General features: G+C 42.6%; 1 protein-coding gene across 1 annotated transcript in view; it reads right to left on the reverse strand.

Annotated features, from left to right (window-relative positions):
- Window positions 1–332: 332 nt before the first annotated feature.
- The window catches only part of atp9b (ATPase phospholipid transporting 9B), a 52,617-nt gene continuing 33,342 nt past the window's right edge, over window positions 333–19,607 (reverse strand). The window contains exons 14-29 of the mRNA XM_046326687.1: window positions 18,716–18,828; window positions 16,978–17,250; window positions 13,609–13,770; window positions 10,789–10,881; window positions 9,875–9,958; window positions 9,447–9,617; window positions 9,118–9,216; window positions 8,907–8,996; window positions 6,112–6,256; window positions 5,688–5,752; window positions 5,372–5,527; window positions 5,224–5,288; window positions 4,962–5,070; window positions 4,733–4,790; window positions 1,816–2,019; window positions 333–897 (exon numbers count right to left, since the gene is read on the reverse strand). Of these exons, the coding sequence (XP_046182643.1) occupies window positions 761–897; window positions 1,816–2,019; window positions 4,733–4,790; window positions 4,962–5,070; window positions 5,224–5,288; window positions 5,372–5,527; window positions 5,688–5,752; window positions 6,112–6,256; window positions 8,907–8,996; window positions 9,118–9,216; window positions 9,447–9,617; window positions 9,875–9,958; window positions 10,789–10,881; window positions 13,609–13,770; window positions 16,978–17,250; window positions 18,716–18,828 (2,024 nt within the window). The 3' untranslated portion in view covers window positions 333–760. The remainder of the gene's footprint in view (window positions 898–1,815; window positions 2,020–4,732; window positions 4,791–4,961; window positions 5,071–5,223; window positions 5,289–5,371; window positions 5,528–5,687; window positions 5,753–6,111; window positions 6,257–8,906; window positions 8,997–9,117; window positions 9,217–9,446; window positions 9,618–9,874; window positions 9,959–10,788; window positions 10,882–13,608; window positions 13,771–16,977; window positions 17,251–18,715; window positions 18,829–19,607) is intronic.

A 19,607-nucleotide genomic window follows, 5' to 3' on the forward strand; every position in this document is an offset into this window, starting at 1 on the left:
GAACAGCATTCCAGGTGAAGCTGGTTGAGAGAATGCCAAAAGTGTGCAAATCTGTCATCAAGGCAAAGGGTGGCTATTTGAAGAATATCAAATAGAGAAATATATTTGTTACTACATGATTCCATGTGTTATTTCATAGTTTTGATGTCTTCACTATTATTCTACAATGTTGAAAAAAGTAAAAGAAAGAAAAACCCTGACCGTTATTGTAAGTACAGTTAAGCGTCAGGGTACAGTAGTAAAATGGTGCACGCGTTAAGTGCGTAGGAATCAAAGTTGTAAATCACAAATTAAACCATCATACTGGTATCTCGACTCAGCACAGAGATGAATAAAGTTGAATAAAACACTTTTTAATGCAGAACTACATATACAAAAAGTTCAACGCGGAAACCATAGTCATCGAGTTATAAAAATTTAAAAAAGACACTTGAAGCAATTGGGTTGGAAGTGCAGAAGGCAAATTGACCCGAGCCTTCCCGTCCAGTGCCTCAAAGGGTTATGTGTTCTGTTTTTACCCCTTCCTTGTCCCTTTTTAGCATTTGTGTGGCGCTGTCTTTACAAGTATTACCACATTCCAGTGACATGAATCCATACAATACTCTACTCATGTTGCTGCTTCTAGTGACCTCTTTAGGTTCCCTGTCTGTCAATCACTGTGGACCAGTTCAAAAAGCGCTGAAAAGAAAGGTTGGAATCATAGAGAGCATGAGAAAGATAATTAGGGGAGTTATGTGAGCAGGATAGAGCTTAAAATAGCTCATGAGGACAACTTGGAGTAGCTGGGTGGTGAGAACTTGCGCTTCAGGTATTTGATGATATAGAGAGGGAGACAGCTGACGACGGTGATCACTGACACCTTCCAAAGGAAGGCCGGTGTCGTGATGAAGCCCAGGTCTGGGATAAAAAAAAAACCAAACACAGGTTAGAAAACTGTCCAAATAACAGCACATACAATATGTGCAAGGCACTAACATGTTGATATACATTCATTTATTATCACTTTATTCAAAATATTTGGTTAATAATTATGGATCCATGCTATCTGTTTAAAAAGAGCTTTTGCACACATGCCTGGAATGAGACATCACAGAGTGGAATGGTAAAACAATATAAGTAGCAGGAAAATATGCTCAATACGTCACATCAAATACGGCTGCAAAAGACATGGTCAGAGTCTGGTCACTAAAGGAACGTGAACAGTGCTGAGCAGTCACAGCACGGTCAAAAACAGTGATGAGAGGAGAGTGTGAAAAGGAAGTGGAAGAGAAGAGGTAGTGTTTCCAGTGCTGCACACCTACCCAGAAATGCTCCAAAGGACACTCTGCCTATGCCTGTCCCAAGGACACATACAGTAGCAAAAGAGAGGATGCGCAGCAGAGAGAGAGAGAGAGAGAGAGAGAGAGAGAGAGAGAGAGAGAGACCAAATGAGTGCATGAGAGAGAAAGAAACAGGGAAAGTAATACAGGAGCGAGCGAGGGAGAAGGGGAGAGGGAGAGAAAAGATGGCAGACACAAACAAAGCACAGACCTCCAAGGTTTAATTGGGTTAACGCAAACATAAGTGCATCAAACTAAAACATACAAGCTGTAGTGCAAAGGGTGAGACTGTTCCACTACAAGATTAAAGTGTTCGTAAAAAACTGCCCTCCACATAACAAAAAGCAGAGAGCAACATCAAATAATTTTCCCTCAACACTTATCAGCACAATAGCAAACAGCATCATATTTTTTTATTTTTTTATTTTGGCCCTATGGGGCTAAATAACATTTAATTGAGTTGTTTTTTCCCCTCAGGTAAACAACATTTGCTTACCGAAGTACTCATTGAGGAAGGCAAGCGAGGCTATGTAGCAGCCCAGACTGAGGAACTCTGCTAGCACCATGAGCCAGTGCCAGGTACGGATGTTGAGCGCCACCATGAGCAGCTCGGTGAGGATCAGCGCAGTGAAGGAGATGGCCACCACGTGCACAAACTCAGACTCAAACAACACCAGTGCGCCATACATCAGGATGCCACCTGGGGGCGCCACGAAGAAGTGTTAGTGACGTAGTACTGGTTGAGTAACAGGTTAACTTCATTGGCTGTTGGCGAGGGGTTCCGCTAACAGACAGGTTAACCAGCTTGAGAAAGAAACTAGAGAATGATCAACTAGAATGAATTCTAGTCATCAACTACAATCAAATTGTTTGGAGTTAATAACAATAAGACCTAACATAAAATGTACCAGCTTATTCATTTAGGGAACCAAATATGACAAGTACATTAGGCCTTTGTTTTGGTTTACATCTTAAGTTACTTTGATCCCCATTGCTCACTGAAAGTCTGTTATTCAAAATATGTATTAGGATTCAAGTAAGTCTTAAGACACAGGATCTGACTCAATTACAGTATTTATGAGGGCAAACAGACAATAGGTCCAAGTGTATCCAAAAACCAACCAGGTAAACCACTGAGTACTGTAGCTTGACACTCATTCATCAATTCTATAGTGGTGCCTACTGTATTTTGATAGCCTTTCATTTAATTATAACACGGCGCAAATTGAGCTTAATGGCCTATTACTGATCACATAATTGCCTTTTCCATACAGTCTACATACAGTGCATTCCTGGGAGTTAAACTCTGTAATAAATTAAAACTGACGATCGTGGCCTGATATTTTTTCTCCCCCCCTCATATCTCCCTGTTTTTCATTGGACTTTGGTAATAGACCTTTAATTAAAAAACGAGAGCTGTCAGGAAGTGACGCTTCAGTGAGAACATAGATCTTTCTCAATACGCTGCATGGCTTAGCGATTACAGAAATATCGATTTACTGGACAGACAAAAGCCTGCGTGTAACTGCAGATGATGCTTGGAAACCTAAGCTACTGAGAAACAGGACTGTCTGAGAGTCAGGGAGCCAGGGGACTGACGGTATCGCACATAGTAAAAATGATGAAATATAAGTGTGGTGCCTGGACGGTCAGTAATAAAAGGTGTTTAAGCTGCGCTTCGTTCAGGTTGCTTTCAGAAGAGCTGCCTTACTGTGCGGATGGATCATTTGGATATAAGAGTTGTGCACCTGGCCAACATCTTCATAATATCCATAATGTTTAGAAGCACCCTCCCCTGTGTGTTAGTATCCATCATCTTCATAATATCCATCATGTTTAGAAGCACGCTCCCCTGTGTGTTAGTATCCATCATCTTCATAATATCCATGATGTTTAGAAGCACCCTCCCCTGTGTGTTAGTATCCATCATGTCCATTATGTTTAGAAGCGCCCTCCCCTGTGTGTTAGTATCCATCATCTTCATAATGTCCATTATGTTTAGAAGCACCCTCCCCTGTGTGATAATATCCATCATGTTTAGAAGCACCCTCCCCTGTGTGATAATATCCATCATGTTTAGAAGCACCCTCCCCTGTGTGTTTAGTATCCATCATCTTCATAATGTCCATAATGTTTAGAAGCACCCTCCCCTGTGTGTTAGTATCCATCATCTTCATAATATCCATCATGTTTAGAAGCACCCTCCCCTGTGTGTTTAGTATCCATCATCTTCATAATGTCCATAATGTTTAGAAGCACCCTCCCCTGTGTGTTAGTATCCATCATCTTCATAATATCCATCATGTTTAGAAGCACCCCTGTGTGTTAGTATCCATCATCTTCATAATGTCCATTATGTTTAGAAGCACCCTCCCCTGTGTGTTAGTATCCATCATCTTCATAATATCCATCATGTTTAGAAGCACCCTCCCCTGTGTGTTAGTATCCATCATCTTCATAATATCCATGATGTTTAGAAGCGCCCTCCCCTGTGTGTTAGTATCCATCATGTCCATTATGTTTAGAAGCACCTTCCCCTGTGTGTTAGTATCCATCATCTTCATAATGTCCATTATGTTTAGAAGCACCCTCCCCTGTGTGATAATATCCATCATGTTTAGAAGCACCCTCCCCTGTCTGATAATATCCATCATGTTTAGAAGCACCCTCCCCTGTGTGTTAGTATCCATCATCTTCATAATGTCCATAATGTTTAGAAGCACCCTCCCCTGTGTGTTAGTATCCATCATGTCCATTATGTTTAGAAGCACCCTCCCCTGTGTGTTAGTATCCATCATCTTCATAATATCCATAATGGTCCTTCTGTAGCTCAGTTGGTAGAGCATGGCGCTTGTAACGCCAGGGTAGTGGGTTCGATCCCCGGGACCACCCATACGTAGAATGTATGCACACATGACTGTAAGTCGCTTTGGATAAAAGCGTCTGCTAAATGGCATATATTTATATTTTATAATGTTTAGTAGCACCCTCCCCTGTGTGTTAATATCCATCATCTTCATAATATCCATAATGTTTAGTAGCACCCTCCCCTGTGTGTTAATATCCATCATCTTCATAATATCCATCATGTTTAGAAGCACCCTCCCCTGTGTGTTAGTATCAATCATCTTCATAATATCCATCATGTTTAGAAGCACCCTCCCCTGTGTGTTAGTATCCATCATCTTCATAATATCCATCATGTTTAGAAGCACCCTCCCCTGTGTGTTAGTATCCATCATCTTCATAATATCCATTATGTTTAGAAGCACCCTCCCCTGTGTGTTAGTATCCATCTTCATAATATCCATTATGTTTAGAAGCACCCTCCCCTGTGTGTTAGTATCCATCGTTAGAACTGTACACCTGGAAATCTAACTCAGAAAACTGCAGTATCCTGTCAATTCTCTTACCTTGGTAAATACTGATCAACACCCAAATGAGAAAAGTCTTGAAAGACAAGGAACGACCCTAGAAGAAGATAAAAATACAGAATTGCAGACATCATAATCTAATTCCTGTCAAACCAAAAAACACAACTTTTGAATTCACTTTAACCTGTTAAACCCTTAATTAAAATAGAGTAAATTGACCATCCATTCCCCGTCAGCCTGTATTATATAGGAGAGGTTGCCATTTTACCTTGGTAAGGTCTTTGTAAAGCTCAGGGTACAGCAGGGCCATCTCTGGCTTCACGTCCTGGTCCAGCACCAGGGAAAATACAGGGAACATTGTGTAGATGGTAGAATACCTGCACAGAAGGGGAGAACATAGGACTGAGGTAATACAGAACACTGGACCAGTGCATCAATAGAAAGGGTCTCACCAACTCATGTTTAGATGCATGCAGATACTGTACGCACCAATGGAAACAATTCCAGTAGAAATATAGACAACCACATACCCAACCATGAGAAAACCCTGGTACAAAGGGACTGATGCAAAGTAGAAAATGGAGGAAAACACTGCCTGCAAAGAGGGAGAGATGAGACATTTCATTCAAGTCCTTCCATATTCAGTACTAGTAACATAAACATGTTCAGGTATGTTACCTGCATGGTTGATATGATCATGCCTCGGTGCATGACAAACTGGCCCAGGGCTGCTGAACGCTTGTAGCTGTTCCTGCCGTGGACCATGAGCAGCCGGCCAATGTGCTTAAACTGAGTGATGGAGAAATCTGCCGCCAGGGATGCCTGCTTCCCCTCCTGCATGGGGAGAGCAAAAGTGTGTAATGTTACTCTACGGAAGGACACACCCCCATCATAACCGACTCAATACGGCACCCATAACAGGTTTAGCATTTGATTTGACTATTTAACGTTATGATATGTGGGTAGGATAAGAGGAGTGATATGGGTTGTTTACCTTTCCTTCAATGCCGATGCCACAGTCTGCTGCCTGGATCATACTGACATCGTTACCTCCATCACCTGGGAGAGACAAGAGGACCACACATCAGCCACAGGCTCAATAATATTAAGTAAAAGAGCCATATGGAAATAAGGCTTACGCCCCAGGATGATGACAGAACAATGTTAACAATGATGCTTGTGCTGTTTGATTGCCATCTTGTGGACATAATAGGTGTGTGTACCTTCTCGTACTGGGTCTAGTTTCTTCTTTTTCAATTAGTGAGGTATATTACTGGTAGGAATTTTCTACAATTGACTTGTTTAATCATTTGGCATTCATTGTACACAGATCATTGTAGCAGTTGTGTCTGATACAAAGGATGAGAGTGGTTAGTTGTTATGCATCTGGGTCTTGCCCAGGGTGCAAAGGGGCTCACCTATGGCACAGGTTCTGTTGGCTGTGTGCTGCTTGAGAAGGTGGACAATCTGGGCTTTCTGAGTGGGGGAGCAGCGACAGCAGACTACTGCTGGACACTGACACGCCAGCTCCACAAACTCATGCTCATAGTACCGCAGACACACCTGTGGGAAGAGAAACATACTGACACGCCAGCTCCACAAACTCATGCTCATAGTACCGCAGACACACCTGTGGGAAGAGAAACATACTGACACGCCAGCTCCACAAACTCATGCTCATAGTACCGCAGACACACCTGTGGGAAGAGAAACATACTGACACGCCAGCTCCACAAACTCATGCTCATAGTACCGCAGACACCTGTGGGAAGAGAAACATATCGATTTGGAAAATGCAAACACATCCGGACCCACACAAGCACATTTACATAATGAAGTATTTACTGTACCATCTCTTCAGATCCATTATCATTATTTTTTTATACCTTTTATTTAACTACTTAAGTCAGTTAAGAACAAACTCTTATTTACAATGACGGCCTAGGAACAGCGGGTTAACTGCCTTGTTCAGGGGTAGAACGACGGATTTTTACCTTGTCAGCTCAAGGATTATATCCAGCAACCTTTCGGTCACTAGTCCAACACTCTAACCACTAGGCTACCTGTCGCCCTGTCAATCAATGGTGTTATAATTAAGCAACAAGGCCAGAAAGGGTGTTCAGCCAAGGGCTGTTCTTCTGCACAACGCATAGTGCCTGGATACAGCCCTTAGCCGTGGTATATTGGCCATATACCATAAATCCCAGAGGTGTCTTATTGCTATTATAAACTGGTTACCAATGTAATTAGAATAGTAAAAATACATATTTTGTCATACCCGTGGTATACGGTCTGATATACAGTGAGGGAGAAAAGTATTTGATCCCCTGCTGATTTTGTACGTTTGCCCACTGACAAAGAAATTATCAGTCTATCATTTTAATGGAATGGTTTATTTGAACATTTACATTTAAGTCATTTAGCAGACGCTCTTATCCAGAGCGACTTACAAATTGGTGCATTCACCTTATGACATCCAGTGGAACAGCCACTTTACAATAGTGCATCTAAATATTTTAAGCGGGGGGGGGGGTGAGAAGGATTACTTTATCCTATCCTAGGTATTCCTTAAAGAGGTGGGGTTTCAGGTGTCTCCGGAAGGTGGTGATTGACTCCGCTGTCCTGGCGTCGTGAGGGAGTTTGAACAGTGAGAGACAGAATAACAACAAACAAATCCAGAAAAATGTTTGTTAAAAATGTTATAAATTGATTTGCATTTTAATGAGGGAAATAAGTATTTGACCCCCTCTCAATCAGAGAGATTTCTGGCTTCCAGGTGTCTTTTATACAGGTAACGAGCTGAGATTAGGAGCACACTCTTAAAGGGAGTGCTCCTAATCTCAGCGTGTTACCTGTATAAAAGACACCTGTCCACAGAAGCAATCAATCAGATTCCAAACTCTCCACCATGGCCAAGACCAAAGAGCTCTCCAAGGATGTCAAGGACAAGATTGTAGACCTACACAAGGCTGGAATGGTCTAAAAGACCATCGCCAAAAAGCTTGGTGAGAAGGTGACAACAGTTGGTGCGATTATTCGCAAATGGAAGAAACACAAAATAACTCTCAATCTCCCTCGGCCTGGGGATCCATGCAAGATCTCACCTCATGGAGTTGCAATGATCATGAGAACGGTGAGGAATCAGCCCAGAACTACACAGGAGGATCTTGTCAATGATCTCAAGGCAGCTGGAACCATAGTCACCAAGAAAACAATTGGTAACACACTACGCCGTGAAGGACTGAATCGTGCAGCACCCGCAAGGTCCCCCTGCTCAAGAAAGCACATATACACACCCGTCTGAAGTTTGCCAATGAATATCTGAATGATTCAGAGGACAACTGGGTGAAAGTGTTTTGGTCAGATGAGACCAAAATGAGGCTCTTTGGCATCAACTCAACTCGCCGTGTTTGGAGGAGGAGGAATGCTGCCTATGACCCCAAGAACACCATCCCCACCGTCAAACATGTGGAGGTGGAAACATTATGCTTTGGGGGTGTTTTTCCTGCTAAGGGGACAGGACAACTTCACCGCATCAAAGGGACGATGGACATGTACCGTCAAATATTGGGTGAGAACCTCCTTCCCTCAGCCAGGGTATTGAAAATGGGTCATGTATGGGTATTCCAGCATGACAATGACCCAAAACACACGGCCAAGGCAACAAAGGAGCTCAAGAAGAAGCACATTAAGGTCCTGGAGTGGCCTAATCCCATAGAAAATCTGTGGAGGGCGCTGAAGTTTCGAGTTGCCAAACGTCAGCCTCGAAACCTTAATGACTTGGAGAAGATCTGCAAAGAGGAGTGGGACAAAATCCCTCCTGAGATGTGTGCAAACCTGGTGGCCAACTAAAAGAAATGTCTGATCTCTGTGATTGCCAACAAGGGTTTTGCCACCAAGTACTAAGTCATGTTTTGCAGAGGGGTCAAATACTTATTTCCCTCACTAAAATGCAAATATTTTTTTTAAAACATTTTTGACATGCATTTTTCAGGATTTTGTTGTTGTTATTCTGTCTCTCACTGTTCAAATAAACCTACCATTAAAATGATAGACTGATTAGCAGGGGATCAAGTACTTTTTTCCATCACTGTACCACGGCTGTTAGCCAATCAGCATTCAGGGCTCAAACCACTCAGTTTGTGTTTTTTGGGCTGCATCTACATTACAATCTGCTTTGAGAGGTCTGTGAGAAGTGTTTGTGCTGTAGTACCTCCAAGGAGTCTCCAGAGATGACCAGAGCACAGTCGTGTTTCCTTCTGAAGGCATTGAGCTCCAGATGGGCCTCTCCTCTGTTGGAGACCTGCTCGAGAGCCGGGCAATACAATTAGTGGAAGGACAGGTACAGGACCATTTCTTCATCCCTTTAACACTCATCAAGTGACAGATTATTATCTTAAGATGAAAAAGAAAGAGAAGCGTACCGATCTGAATACATGAATATCTTGGCTTCTGGACACCAAATGGGAGCTTTTAGCGATACAAGTAGCTGTCTCCAGCTTATCCCCGGTAAGCATCCATATCTGAAGAGATAACAAAACCATGACATGGAATCAGTGACAGCATTAAAAGCACCATTTTACTGTATTTCATATTATACAAGGACTAGTCAGATTCTGGTATGACATGGAATACGTATTTTTCACAGCTAACATTATACTGTACATGGAAAGGACAGCGCAATATAAATGCAGCCAACATATAACAAGTTCGCAGGTGTAGTAAAACACAGAAGAATAGTGTGGTCTCACACCTTGATCCCAGCATTTCTGAGGAGCTCCAGGGTTGGCCTGACATCAGCCTGTAGTTGGTCCTCAACCCCAGTCAAACACAGAAGCTCCATCTCCCTCTCCAGACTCTCTACCACTGCTGACACCTTCAGAGCACGGTCATGGATACTCAGCTTGGCCTGGTTGTAACGGTTCTACAAAGAGGGAAATATAGTCAGTCATTGAGGGAGGCAGAGATGAGAAAGGAAGTGATAATGACAGAGATAGGGAGGTAAAAATCCAGTCAAAGGGAGAAAATCAGAGAGAAATAAATAACCGTTGCAAAAGTGTGTAGCGCATAGGGCAAAAGAGGAAAGGAAGTAAGTGGAATGGGGACAAGTTGGCAGCTCATTCAGTTTGAAGATCATTTTCAATTCAGCAGGACATTAAGGAGGAACATTATGTTTTGCACCTCAAAGTCTGTATACTGCTCTTCAGACAGAGATTTTTTAGCCACCACCAGGGTCCGAAGCCCTTCCCTGGCCATGTTCCCACACTGAGAACAAAAGAGGGGATAGTTAGGAAAGAGTGATGTAATATGATAAAACCAGAAATTACTGAACATTTGTAGAGACAAACTTACTCTCTATAGTCCAGTCAGTGTTTGTTTAATAAACAAACACTATGTTTCAACAAATTTCATATGGCATACAGTAGGTTTAACATATGCTGAATAGCATACAGTACAGGGATAGATCATTTCATCTAATTGAGAGTCAGCTGCATCAGAACAGCACGTACAGTCAACCAACAAAGACAGAAATCAATGGGGAATAACGTCGCCTCGGGAGAAAGTTCAGAGGACACAAAACCACAATTTATTGTTTTATATGAAACGCCAATGGGCTGAAAGTGACGCGCTGATTGCTTATTGACATGGTACCCATATAGCACCACTGCTTGGACAGTCTACGGGATATTACAGTCAATGGAACATCATTAACACCATTGTTAGGAATATGACATACTGGATGCGTCCCAAATGGCACCTTACTCGCTATATAGTGCATTATATTAAACCAACGCCCTGGTCAAAAATAGTGCACTAAATAGGGAATAGGGTGCAATTTGGGACGCATACATTAATGCCTCCTAGGAAAGGAATCCACTTCATGTTGGTCACTAATTAAATCAAAAACAGCCCCTGGTCCTAAATGACTCAATATTGCCAATACAATTATGAACATACAGTATTGCACACCCAGTCATGGGAGGGCCTGTTGATCTTGTGATGAATGAATGTCCTGGTTAACAACAGAGGTAATTACCCTGCATGTGTTCGATACATTTTGTTCATACGTACAACAGTCTGGATGGAAGCCTTACCTCCTCCTCCAGCCAATCATTGTACTGCACGATACTCGCCATGGCAACATCAGCACCCTTCATATAAAACGTGATGTCACCTGTGGTCTCCTCCTAGAGCAGAATGAGAGAAAATGTAGATGTATAATCATATGAAAAGCATTCCAGTACATATAGTACGAACACCAGACCTGAATTCAAATATAATTTTTGTTAACATGTCTAGATGGGGTTTGTACCATTCTGACTTTTCTACGGGTTCCATTAGAGCAGGAAAGCTCAACCAAGCACAGCTTAAGTATTTGAAATTATTTCAAATAGTATTTAAACCCAGGACTGACTAACACACACACTACCAGTGAAAAGTTTGGACACACCAACTCATTCAAGAGTTTTTATTTTTTTAAATGTTCTACATTGTAGAATAATAGTGAAGATATCAGAACTATGAAATTACACATGGAACCATGTAGCAACCAAAAAAGTCCAAATACAGTTGAAGTCTGAAGTTTAAATACACTTAGGTTGGAGTCATTAAAACTCATTTTTCAACCACTCCGACATAACCTGAAAAGCCACTCAGCAAGGAAGAAGCCACTGCTCCAAAACCGCCATAAAACAAGACAGACTACGGTTTGCAACTGCACATGGGGACAAAGATCGTACTTTTTGTAGAAATGTCCTCTGGTCTGATGAAACAAAAAGAGAACTGTTTGGCCATAATGACCATTGTTATGTTTGGAGGAAAAAGAGGGAGGCTTGCAAGCAGAAGAACACCATCCCAACCGTGAAGCACGGGGGTGGCAGCATCCCGTTGTGGGGAGCTTTGCTGCAGGAGGGACTGGTGCACTTCACAAAATAGATGGCATCTGGAGGTAGGAAAATTAGGTGGATATATTGAAGCAACATCTCAAGACATCAGTCAGGAAGTTAAAGCTTGGTCTTCCAAATGGTCAATGAACCCAAGTATACTTCCAAAGTTGTGGCAAAATGGCAAAGGACAACAAAGTCAAGGTATTGGAGTGGCCATCACAAAGCCCTGACCTCGACCCTATAGAAAATGTGTGGGCAGAACTGAGAAAGTGTGTGCGAGCAAGAAGGCCTACAAACCTGACTCAGTTACACCATCTCTGACAGGAGGAATGGGCCAAAATTTACCCAACTTAATGTGGGAAGCTTCTGGAAGGCTACCCGAAGTCTTTGACCCAAGTTAAACAATTTAAAGGCAATGCTACCAAATACTAATTGAGTGTATGTAAACTTCTGACCCACTGAGAATGTGACGAAAGAAATAAAAGATTAAATAAATTATTCTCTCGACTATTATACTGACATTTCACATTCTTAAAATAAAGTGGTGATCCTAACTGACCTAAGACAGGGAATTCTTACTAGGATTAAATGTCAGGAATTGTGAAAAACTGAGTTTTAATGTATTTGGCTAAGGTGTATGTAAACTTTCGACTTAAACTGTATATTTGATATTCTTCAAAGTAGCCACCCTTTGCCTTGACAGCTTTGCACACGCTTGGCATTCTCTCAACCAGCTTCATGAGGTAGTCACTTGGAATGCATTTCAATTAACAGATGGGCCTTGTTAAAAGTTAATTTGTGGAATTTCTTTCCTTCTTAATGCATTTGAGCCAATCAGGTGTGTTGTGACAAGGTAGGGGTGGTATACAGAAAATAGCCCTATTTGGTAAAAGACCAAGTCCATATTATGGCAAGAACAGCTCAAATAAGCAACAACAAAAAAACGACAGTCCATCATTACTTTAAGACATGAAGGTCAGTCAATGTGGAAAATTTCAAGAACTTTTAAAGTTTCTTCAAGTGCAGTCACAAAACCATCAAACACTATGATGAAACTGGCTCTCATGAGGACTGCCACAGGAAATTAAGACAAAGTTACCTCTGCTGCAGAGGATACGTTCATTAGAGTCAGTAGCCTCAGTAACTGCAGCCCAAACAAATGCTTCACAGAGTTCAAGTAACAGACACATCGCAACATCAACTGTTCAGAGGAGACCGCGTGAATCAGGCCTTCATGGTCGAATTGCTGCAAAGAAACCACTACTAAAGGACACCAATAATAAGAAGAGACTTGCTTGGGCCAAGAAACACAAGCAATGGACATTAGACCGGTGAAAATATGTCCTTTGGTCTGATGAGTGCAAATTTGAGATTTTTGGTTCCAACCGCCGTGTTTTTGTGAGACGCAGAGTAGGTGAACCGCATTTGAGGTTCCCACTGTGAAGCATGGAGGAGGTAGTGTGATTGTGCTTTGCTAGTGACACTATGTTATTTATGTTGAATTCAGGGCACTCTTAACCAGCATGGCTACCACAGCATTCTGCAGCGATATGCCATCCCATCTGGTTTGTGCTTAGTGGGACTATCATATATTTTTCAACAGAACAACAACCCAACACACCTCCAGGCTGTGTAATTTGACCAAGGAGAGTGATGAGTGCTGCATCAGATAACCTGGCCTCCACAATCCCCCGACCTCGACCCAATTGAGATAGTTTGGGATGAGTTGGACAGCAGAGTGAAGGAAAAGTGGGCCAACAAGAGCTCAGCATATGTGGGAACTCCCTCAAGACTTTTGGAAAAGCATTCCAGGTGAAGAATCTCAAATATATTTTGATTGGTTTACAACTTTTTTGGTTACTACATGATTCCATATGTGTTGTTTCATAGTTTTGATGTCTTCACTCTTATTCTACAATGTAGAAAATAGTAAAAATAAAGAAAAACCCTGGAATGAGTAGGTGTGTCCAAACTTTACTGATACTGTAGTTTTGTTGACCATTACATGGATGGTAACTACGTCCATACCCTGATGATGATGCCCATCCTCTTGCTCTCTGAGGTGAAGGGGAAGATCTGCAGGATGTAGTAGGTTAGGACCTGTCCTGCTGGGGTCTTCAGCTGCAGGGAGGTCAGGTCCCTGTTCACCAGAGTCAGCCCTACGCTCTCCGTCCACCGCACCAGCGCCACCTGAAGAGGAGCAACGTACACACACACACACACAACACACACACACACACACACACGCACACACACACACACACACAGGTCAATGGTCAGGAACACACCTGCACTACTACACAGACCCAGGCCCTCTGTGCCTCTCACTAGGGGCTAGCTACGGGTCCACATAGAGGGTTCAGAGGTCAAGGTTAGGGGCTCTGTGTACGCTCACAGGGTCAACTTCATGATCGCCTTGAATCAAAGGAAACACACAGGAAAGTAACTGGTTCATTGTTAAGTATTATTCACAGCTGAGAGGGAATACAATGAGAGACAGAAGGAGACTGTTGGCCTCATAGTAACAGAAGGACTAACTATAACTCAGTGGCCAATTATTACACAATAGAAGAATGGTGAACAATCCTGAAGTCATAGGCTATGCTTTAGATTAAGACATATGGTGAAGGGACAAATGTGTTATCCATTTGTTTTGTCCAATTATCTTAAGTATCACTTGCGGTCAAAAAGCATAAAAAGGTGACATGGCCAATAATTGAAACAGAAAGGCAAGTAGTAAAACTGGGCTCTACTTAGTTATCATAATGAATGGGGATCTTTGTGTGCATGTCCCTTCCCCAATAATGGGGCATATGCTCAACCACAGCTTCATGTAAACAACCAACACATCCATGCTCAGTGTGCCAAAATAAATCCATTCTGTGGTTTAACAACTGGTTGTATTACACATTGAACTACAAGAACATGCTTTGCATTTCAAAATAGAGTCCCGTACACGATTATGATGCAGTACAGCCCTTTACTGGATATAACCCAAAATCCTGAAGCATCCACAGTTGTAATATTGATAGTTTGTTGCCTTACAAATACTCTGTATACAATGCTCTAGGTGCCTTATCTCTGGAGTGGAGTCCATTCACAAACAGAGGAGTGTTTTTCCTGTTGTCTTTTCCCTCCTCTCCTCAGCAGGAACTCCTGCCCCCCAAGTGAGTGTTCAGCTGCACACGACTCAATTCTCCCCGGGTTCATTTTCAATTTGCTCACTCAAAGGTTGTTATTATACTCCTGACCTACAAATTGGAACTTCCTGCTAATACCCCATAATTTCTTTCTGTTTCCCCTTTGAGGTCCGTGCTAGAGCTGGCTGTATTTACTTAACACACATCTGTGAATCATAATCGCATGGGCGTACGTGCGGCACATATGTGTGTACAAATGCGTACAGAGTCAGGATTTAATACCTACCTCCTCAATCAAGTTTATCAGCTCCATGGGAACTGTTTAAAGCCATGTCAACTTTGATACAAACTGTATGTAAATCATGTGTTACACAAGTAATGTAAGAGACTACCCGTGACTACTTGACGACAATGGCAGACCGGTTTAAAGTACCCAATCAATCATTTCAATAGCATTCCCAAAGTTCTAGTGATCATGTATATCAACATGGCAGAGCTGCATTTAAAATGAGCAGCGGCTAAGCATTTCATGATGAAAATGGATCTGTAATAGCTCAATTCTTCCCACCATGTCATTACCAATCAGAACTAGGATTTTAACAGCACTCACTAAATATAATTTTCTTAATTGATTTAGGGTGGTCAAAATTCAAAATACTAGCTTGTAGCACTGTAGCTAATACGTGCATTTATGTAAAACATTCATACATGCCGACTCTGTAAATAAATGTCCTTGCATATGCAAGTCAAACAGCCAAACCAATGAATTGCTCCTTTGCCTGGTACTCCCATTGGGGTCCCCCTTTTCCATCGGATATCCTATTACCTCCTATTGGAGATGATAAACTCCTACTTCATGAGACTCCACGGTCATTAAATGCCATGGTCAAACATTCTCGGGCCAGTTCCGAATGGCACCCTATTCAATGTAGGCCCTGTTCCAAAGTAGTGGAATATATAGGGAATAGGGTGCCATTTGAGATGCAGCCCTCCTCTGACATCACAGGGTCAGAGGTTAGAGCAGGGCCCTGTTCACAGCATGGTTGACCAGAAGGTCAACTGACCCCTGACCTCGGGTCGGCCCACTCCATCTCCTTAATGACGGCTCATTACATTAGAGAGAGTCAGCTAATTAAATATGGGTCTCATAGCGCTGCACTGACAGGGCTCTGCCACTGTTGTCAATGAGGCTGAGGCTAGCGAGAGAGGGAAAGGAGAGCTAAGGGGAGAGAGAAAGAACAAAGAGAGCGAGAAGGAGAGAGAGAGATGTGAGCAGAGATGGAGAGGAAAAGAGACACAGATAGGGGTGGGTGAGGGGGAACTGAACAACCACAGACCCTTCTCACCGTCTCTCAGAGAAAATTAAATATTGATCAATCCAAGCAGTACCAGACAACAGAGGGAGATAGAGCCGAGTGTGAAGGGAAATAAATAAATATACACATGAAGGTGGGACAGGACGGGCGAGCAGGCAGGCAATTCCAGAGCAGACAAAGAGGGAAACCCAGATATATCTTTTGTAACCGTTTTATCTTCATTTGGACTGCTAGGTTGAGCTCGAGCCCAGTGCAAGTCAAGGTAAGTTTCACAAAGGCTTCAAAACAAATCATTGGGTCATGGGTGAGAAACACTTCACTATATGGTGGGATTAGCGATCCTTTGATATGTATTGCATATTTATGACAAAGTTATATGGCGAAGACTTCTCCTCATCCAGCAATCTGTCCCTGTGCCATGTATTGTATTCAATATTCATACAGGACTTTCTTGGATTTCTCAAAAAAATAGCAACCGTATTTCCATCAGAATGGAAATAAATAATTGGGTAAGCACCGCCTGGTACTCATAAATGGCCCTACTCTAGGATTACACAGACAGGCAGTGGAAGGTGACGCCATAGGACTGCAGTTGGGGTCTTTATCAGTCCAGATTCTTCCTTAATTAGAGCTATAAATTCTAAAGGACACAAACGCCTCTGATTAAAATAGCTTAACCTCTGACAACTTTATGGCCTCTGCGTTAACCTGGGCCTCAATGGAATGGCCATTATGACAAACTACAAAGATAACTTAGTGTTGAAGACTGACAGAGAGAAACCAGGGTTGTATTCAGTAGCGACTAAATGGAAAACAATAGACTGAAACAGGGAGGGGCTACATGTACTTGTCCAATAAGAAACCCTTGTTTCTGTATTCTGTTGCAAAACATTTTGCTTTGGTGTGAGTAATAAATACAACTCGGTGGAGTTAGAGCTGACCTCGTCAGGGCTGGAGGCCTGATAGGTGCGGTTGTCGTCGCTGAAGTCCTGGTCGGCCTCGGCGGCAGTGGACTCAGTCTCCCCGTTGGCGCGGGACTCGTAGACGGGCGTGACGTTGTGGCACAGCGCGATGGCCTTCACTGCCTCGTGGATACGGCTGCTGACGCTCCTGCGGACCTTAGGGGCCGCCGCCTTGGGGGCCTGGGCTGGCTGGGGCTTCCTAGATGGGGAGGAGCTGTTGCTGCTGTTGGACTGCTGGGTCTGGGAGCTCGGCTGTGGAGGCAAAGTACACCACATTTATTATTATTCTGCATACAGGGAGTGGACTATGATGACATGAAAAACAGACATTCCCTATAGGGAATTCCAAATAGCACTGGGCCACATTCAGTTGCCAAACATTCTTGAATGTTGCAGATAGAAATGCCAAGACTAGAATCGACATGACTCCTTGTTCTACATGTCGGATTAGCATGCTTGTTCTACATAGCATATTTCTATCTGAATGTTCCAAAACGTGTTCTCTGACAACTCCCATCAATTCAACTCAGTGGCGTCTCACGGCAGCCAACTGTGCCAACTAGGTTTGACAGAGTTGATGTGTTCCACTGAAGCGGATGGTTTCGCCTTATTAACTCTTATTGCTGCTAGAAAGAGAGACTCCTACAAAGACGCAAAATGGAAACACTTCAGCAAGCCTACTACAATGGAGTGCTCACTTCACTATGAAGAATGGGAGAGGTAGTCAGTCAAGTTATGAGAGCTCCTTTTATTGCCAGCTGCCATTAACATCATGTTTCATTTCATCCCTCTCGCTCCTTTCAGAAAACCCTTCACTCTCTCTCTGTTTCAATCACTTACACCGGGGGTGGGTAAAAAACTGTCTGATTAAAGCGATAAACATCTATTTGATTCCTCTATGTCTACATTGACATCTGTAGTTAATAAATTACTTCCACCGAGTTGGCAGATCTGTACACAACTGTGCTCTATAGTGTATATTCAATGTAACAATGGCATCACCATAGCTTTGCACATGATATTAAATTGATTTATTCCTATGAATTACATAATGTTTACAGATGCCTGCATAATTCAATTTCACACATTGATATCTATATGCCCTTTGTTCGTCACAAACCATTACCCGCAGGGACCTATAATGAGGTTATGATAGATTTCCACGTAGCGTTACAATCAACCCCTGACCCTCTCTGTCATCTCAGTAATAAAGGGAACATGAAACACACCAGCACGACAAATCAATGGCGCTGAAGCGCTAGCTGCTATTGAGCAATGTGCTAAAAAGACTCATCTTTCATTAGCCAAGCTTAAACAGAGTGCAGGCAGATGGTTCCATCCTCAGCACAGCTGTTAGGGGCCTGCCTGAGTGTGAACAATATAATTCAGTCATGCCTTCATCTAGAGATCAACCACCTAGAGGGAACGCTGTATTTTACTGTATGTCAGTGTAACGCTCAGGGACTGAGCTTGAATGAACAATGAAAAGGCCAAGAGGAGAAGTAGTGGAGAGAGAGGTTTAACTACGTGTCTCTTTATGAGGAGTTGTGAGCCATGATCTCTCCTGGTACCTATGAAAGTTAATAAAACAAAGAGATCAATAGCTAATCTTTCTCCTGTTTATTCCCCCAAATGACAGGTGATGTTTTCACATGTTTACTAAAAGTTTCTCAAATTCAGTGAACCATTTAGGACAACACTAAGAATGTGGGATCACCTGTGCGTATGACTGCCCTATATGGCTCTGGATCTCGTCCATGGTGTCCGTCCCATAGGACACTGTCCCCAGGTGCAGCCGCTTGAAGATCATCTCGTTCTGTGTCAGAGTGCCTTCAATTCACAAAGCAGAATGAAGTGAGATTTGTATTAGAGGCAAACAACAAGTTCATGAGCGAGAGTCTCTCTATACCAGCACATAATTCACATACTGCTGATCATGGAGTCATTTTTGAGTGGGTCATGTATGCATTCTTATAGCTACAGTGTTACACCTAGGACTTCTTTCAGCATTGGTGGCAGAGTTTAGTGGGGGGGGGGGACAGACATTTGTCCTCAGAAGAATGCCTAATGACCACGTACCATCATGCATCGCATTACCCGTATGGACTGCCTGTCCTCTCCAACCAACCCAACACAGCATACAAGAGATACTGAGTGTTCCGACTAAAAACTACTGAAAATGGAGGCAGCGGCTCTCGTTTAATGGATGCTGCTTGCCAGAATGTGTATTGATACAGCATAAACCTGATTAGGGGGCAACTACCTTCCAATAACATCACGGGCCCACAAGGTTATCCAATTCTAATGGATTGATTGTTTTTTGCTTTCTTTCCATGTGGTTTAACTATCAACTGGGATAAATAGGTAAGGAGGCTGGCTAATCTAGTCCTACTCTGCCTGGTAAGACAAAGAAGCATGTCGGGACCACCCTCAGAGTTGATCACTTTGATATAAGGTTTGGTTCTTGGAAAGGACACTCATTTGTTCTAAAAGAGTCAGAGAACGAATGCATGTAGAATAAACAAAAGAGAAATTAACTAACAATCTCATGTGAATTCTATCATTTTCAGGGGTGCAAACAGGTGAGGGCCCCAAAAGGTGACCACATT

This window comes from Oncorhynchus gorbuscha, linkage group LG24 (assembly GCF_021184085.1).
Source record: "Oncorhynchus gorbuscha isolate QuinsamMale2020 ecotype Even-year linkage group LG24, OgorEven_v1.0, whole genome shotgun sequence".
NCBI lineage: Eukaryota > Metazoa > Chordata > Actinopteri > Salmoniformes > Salmonidae > Oncorhynchus > Oncorhynchus gorbuscha.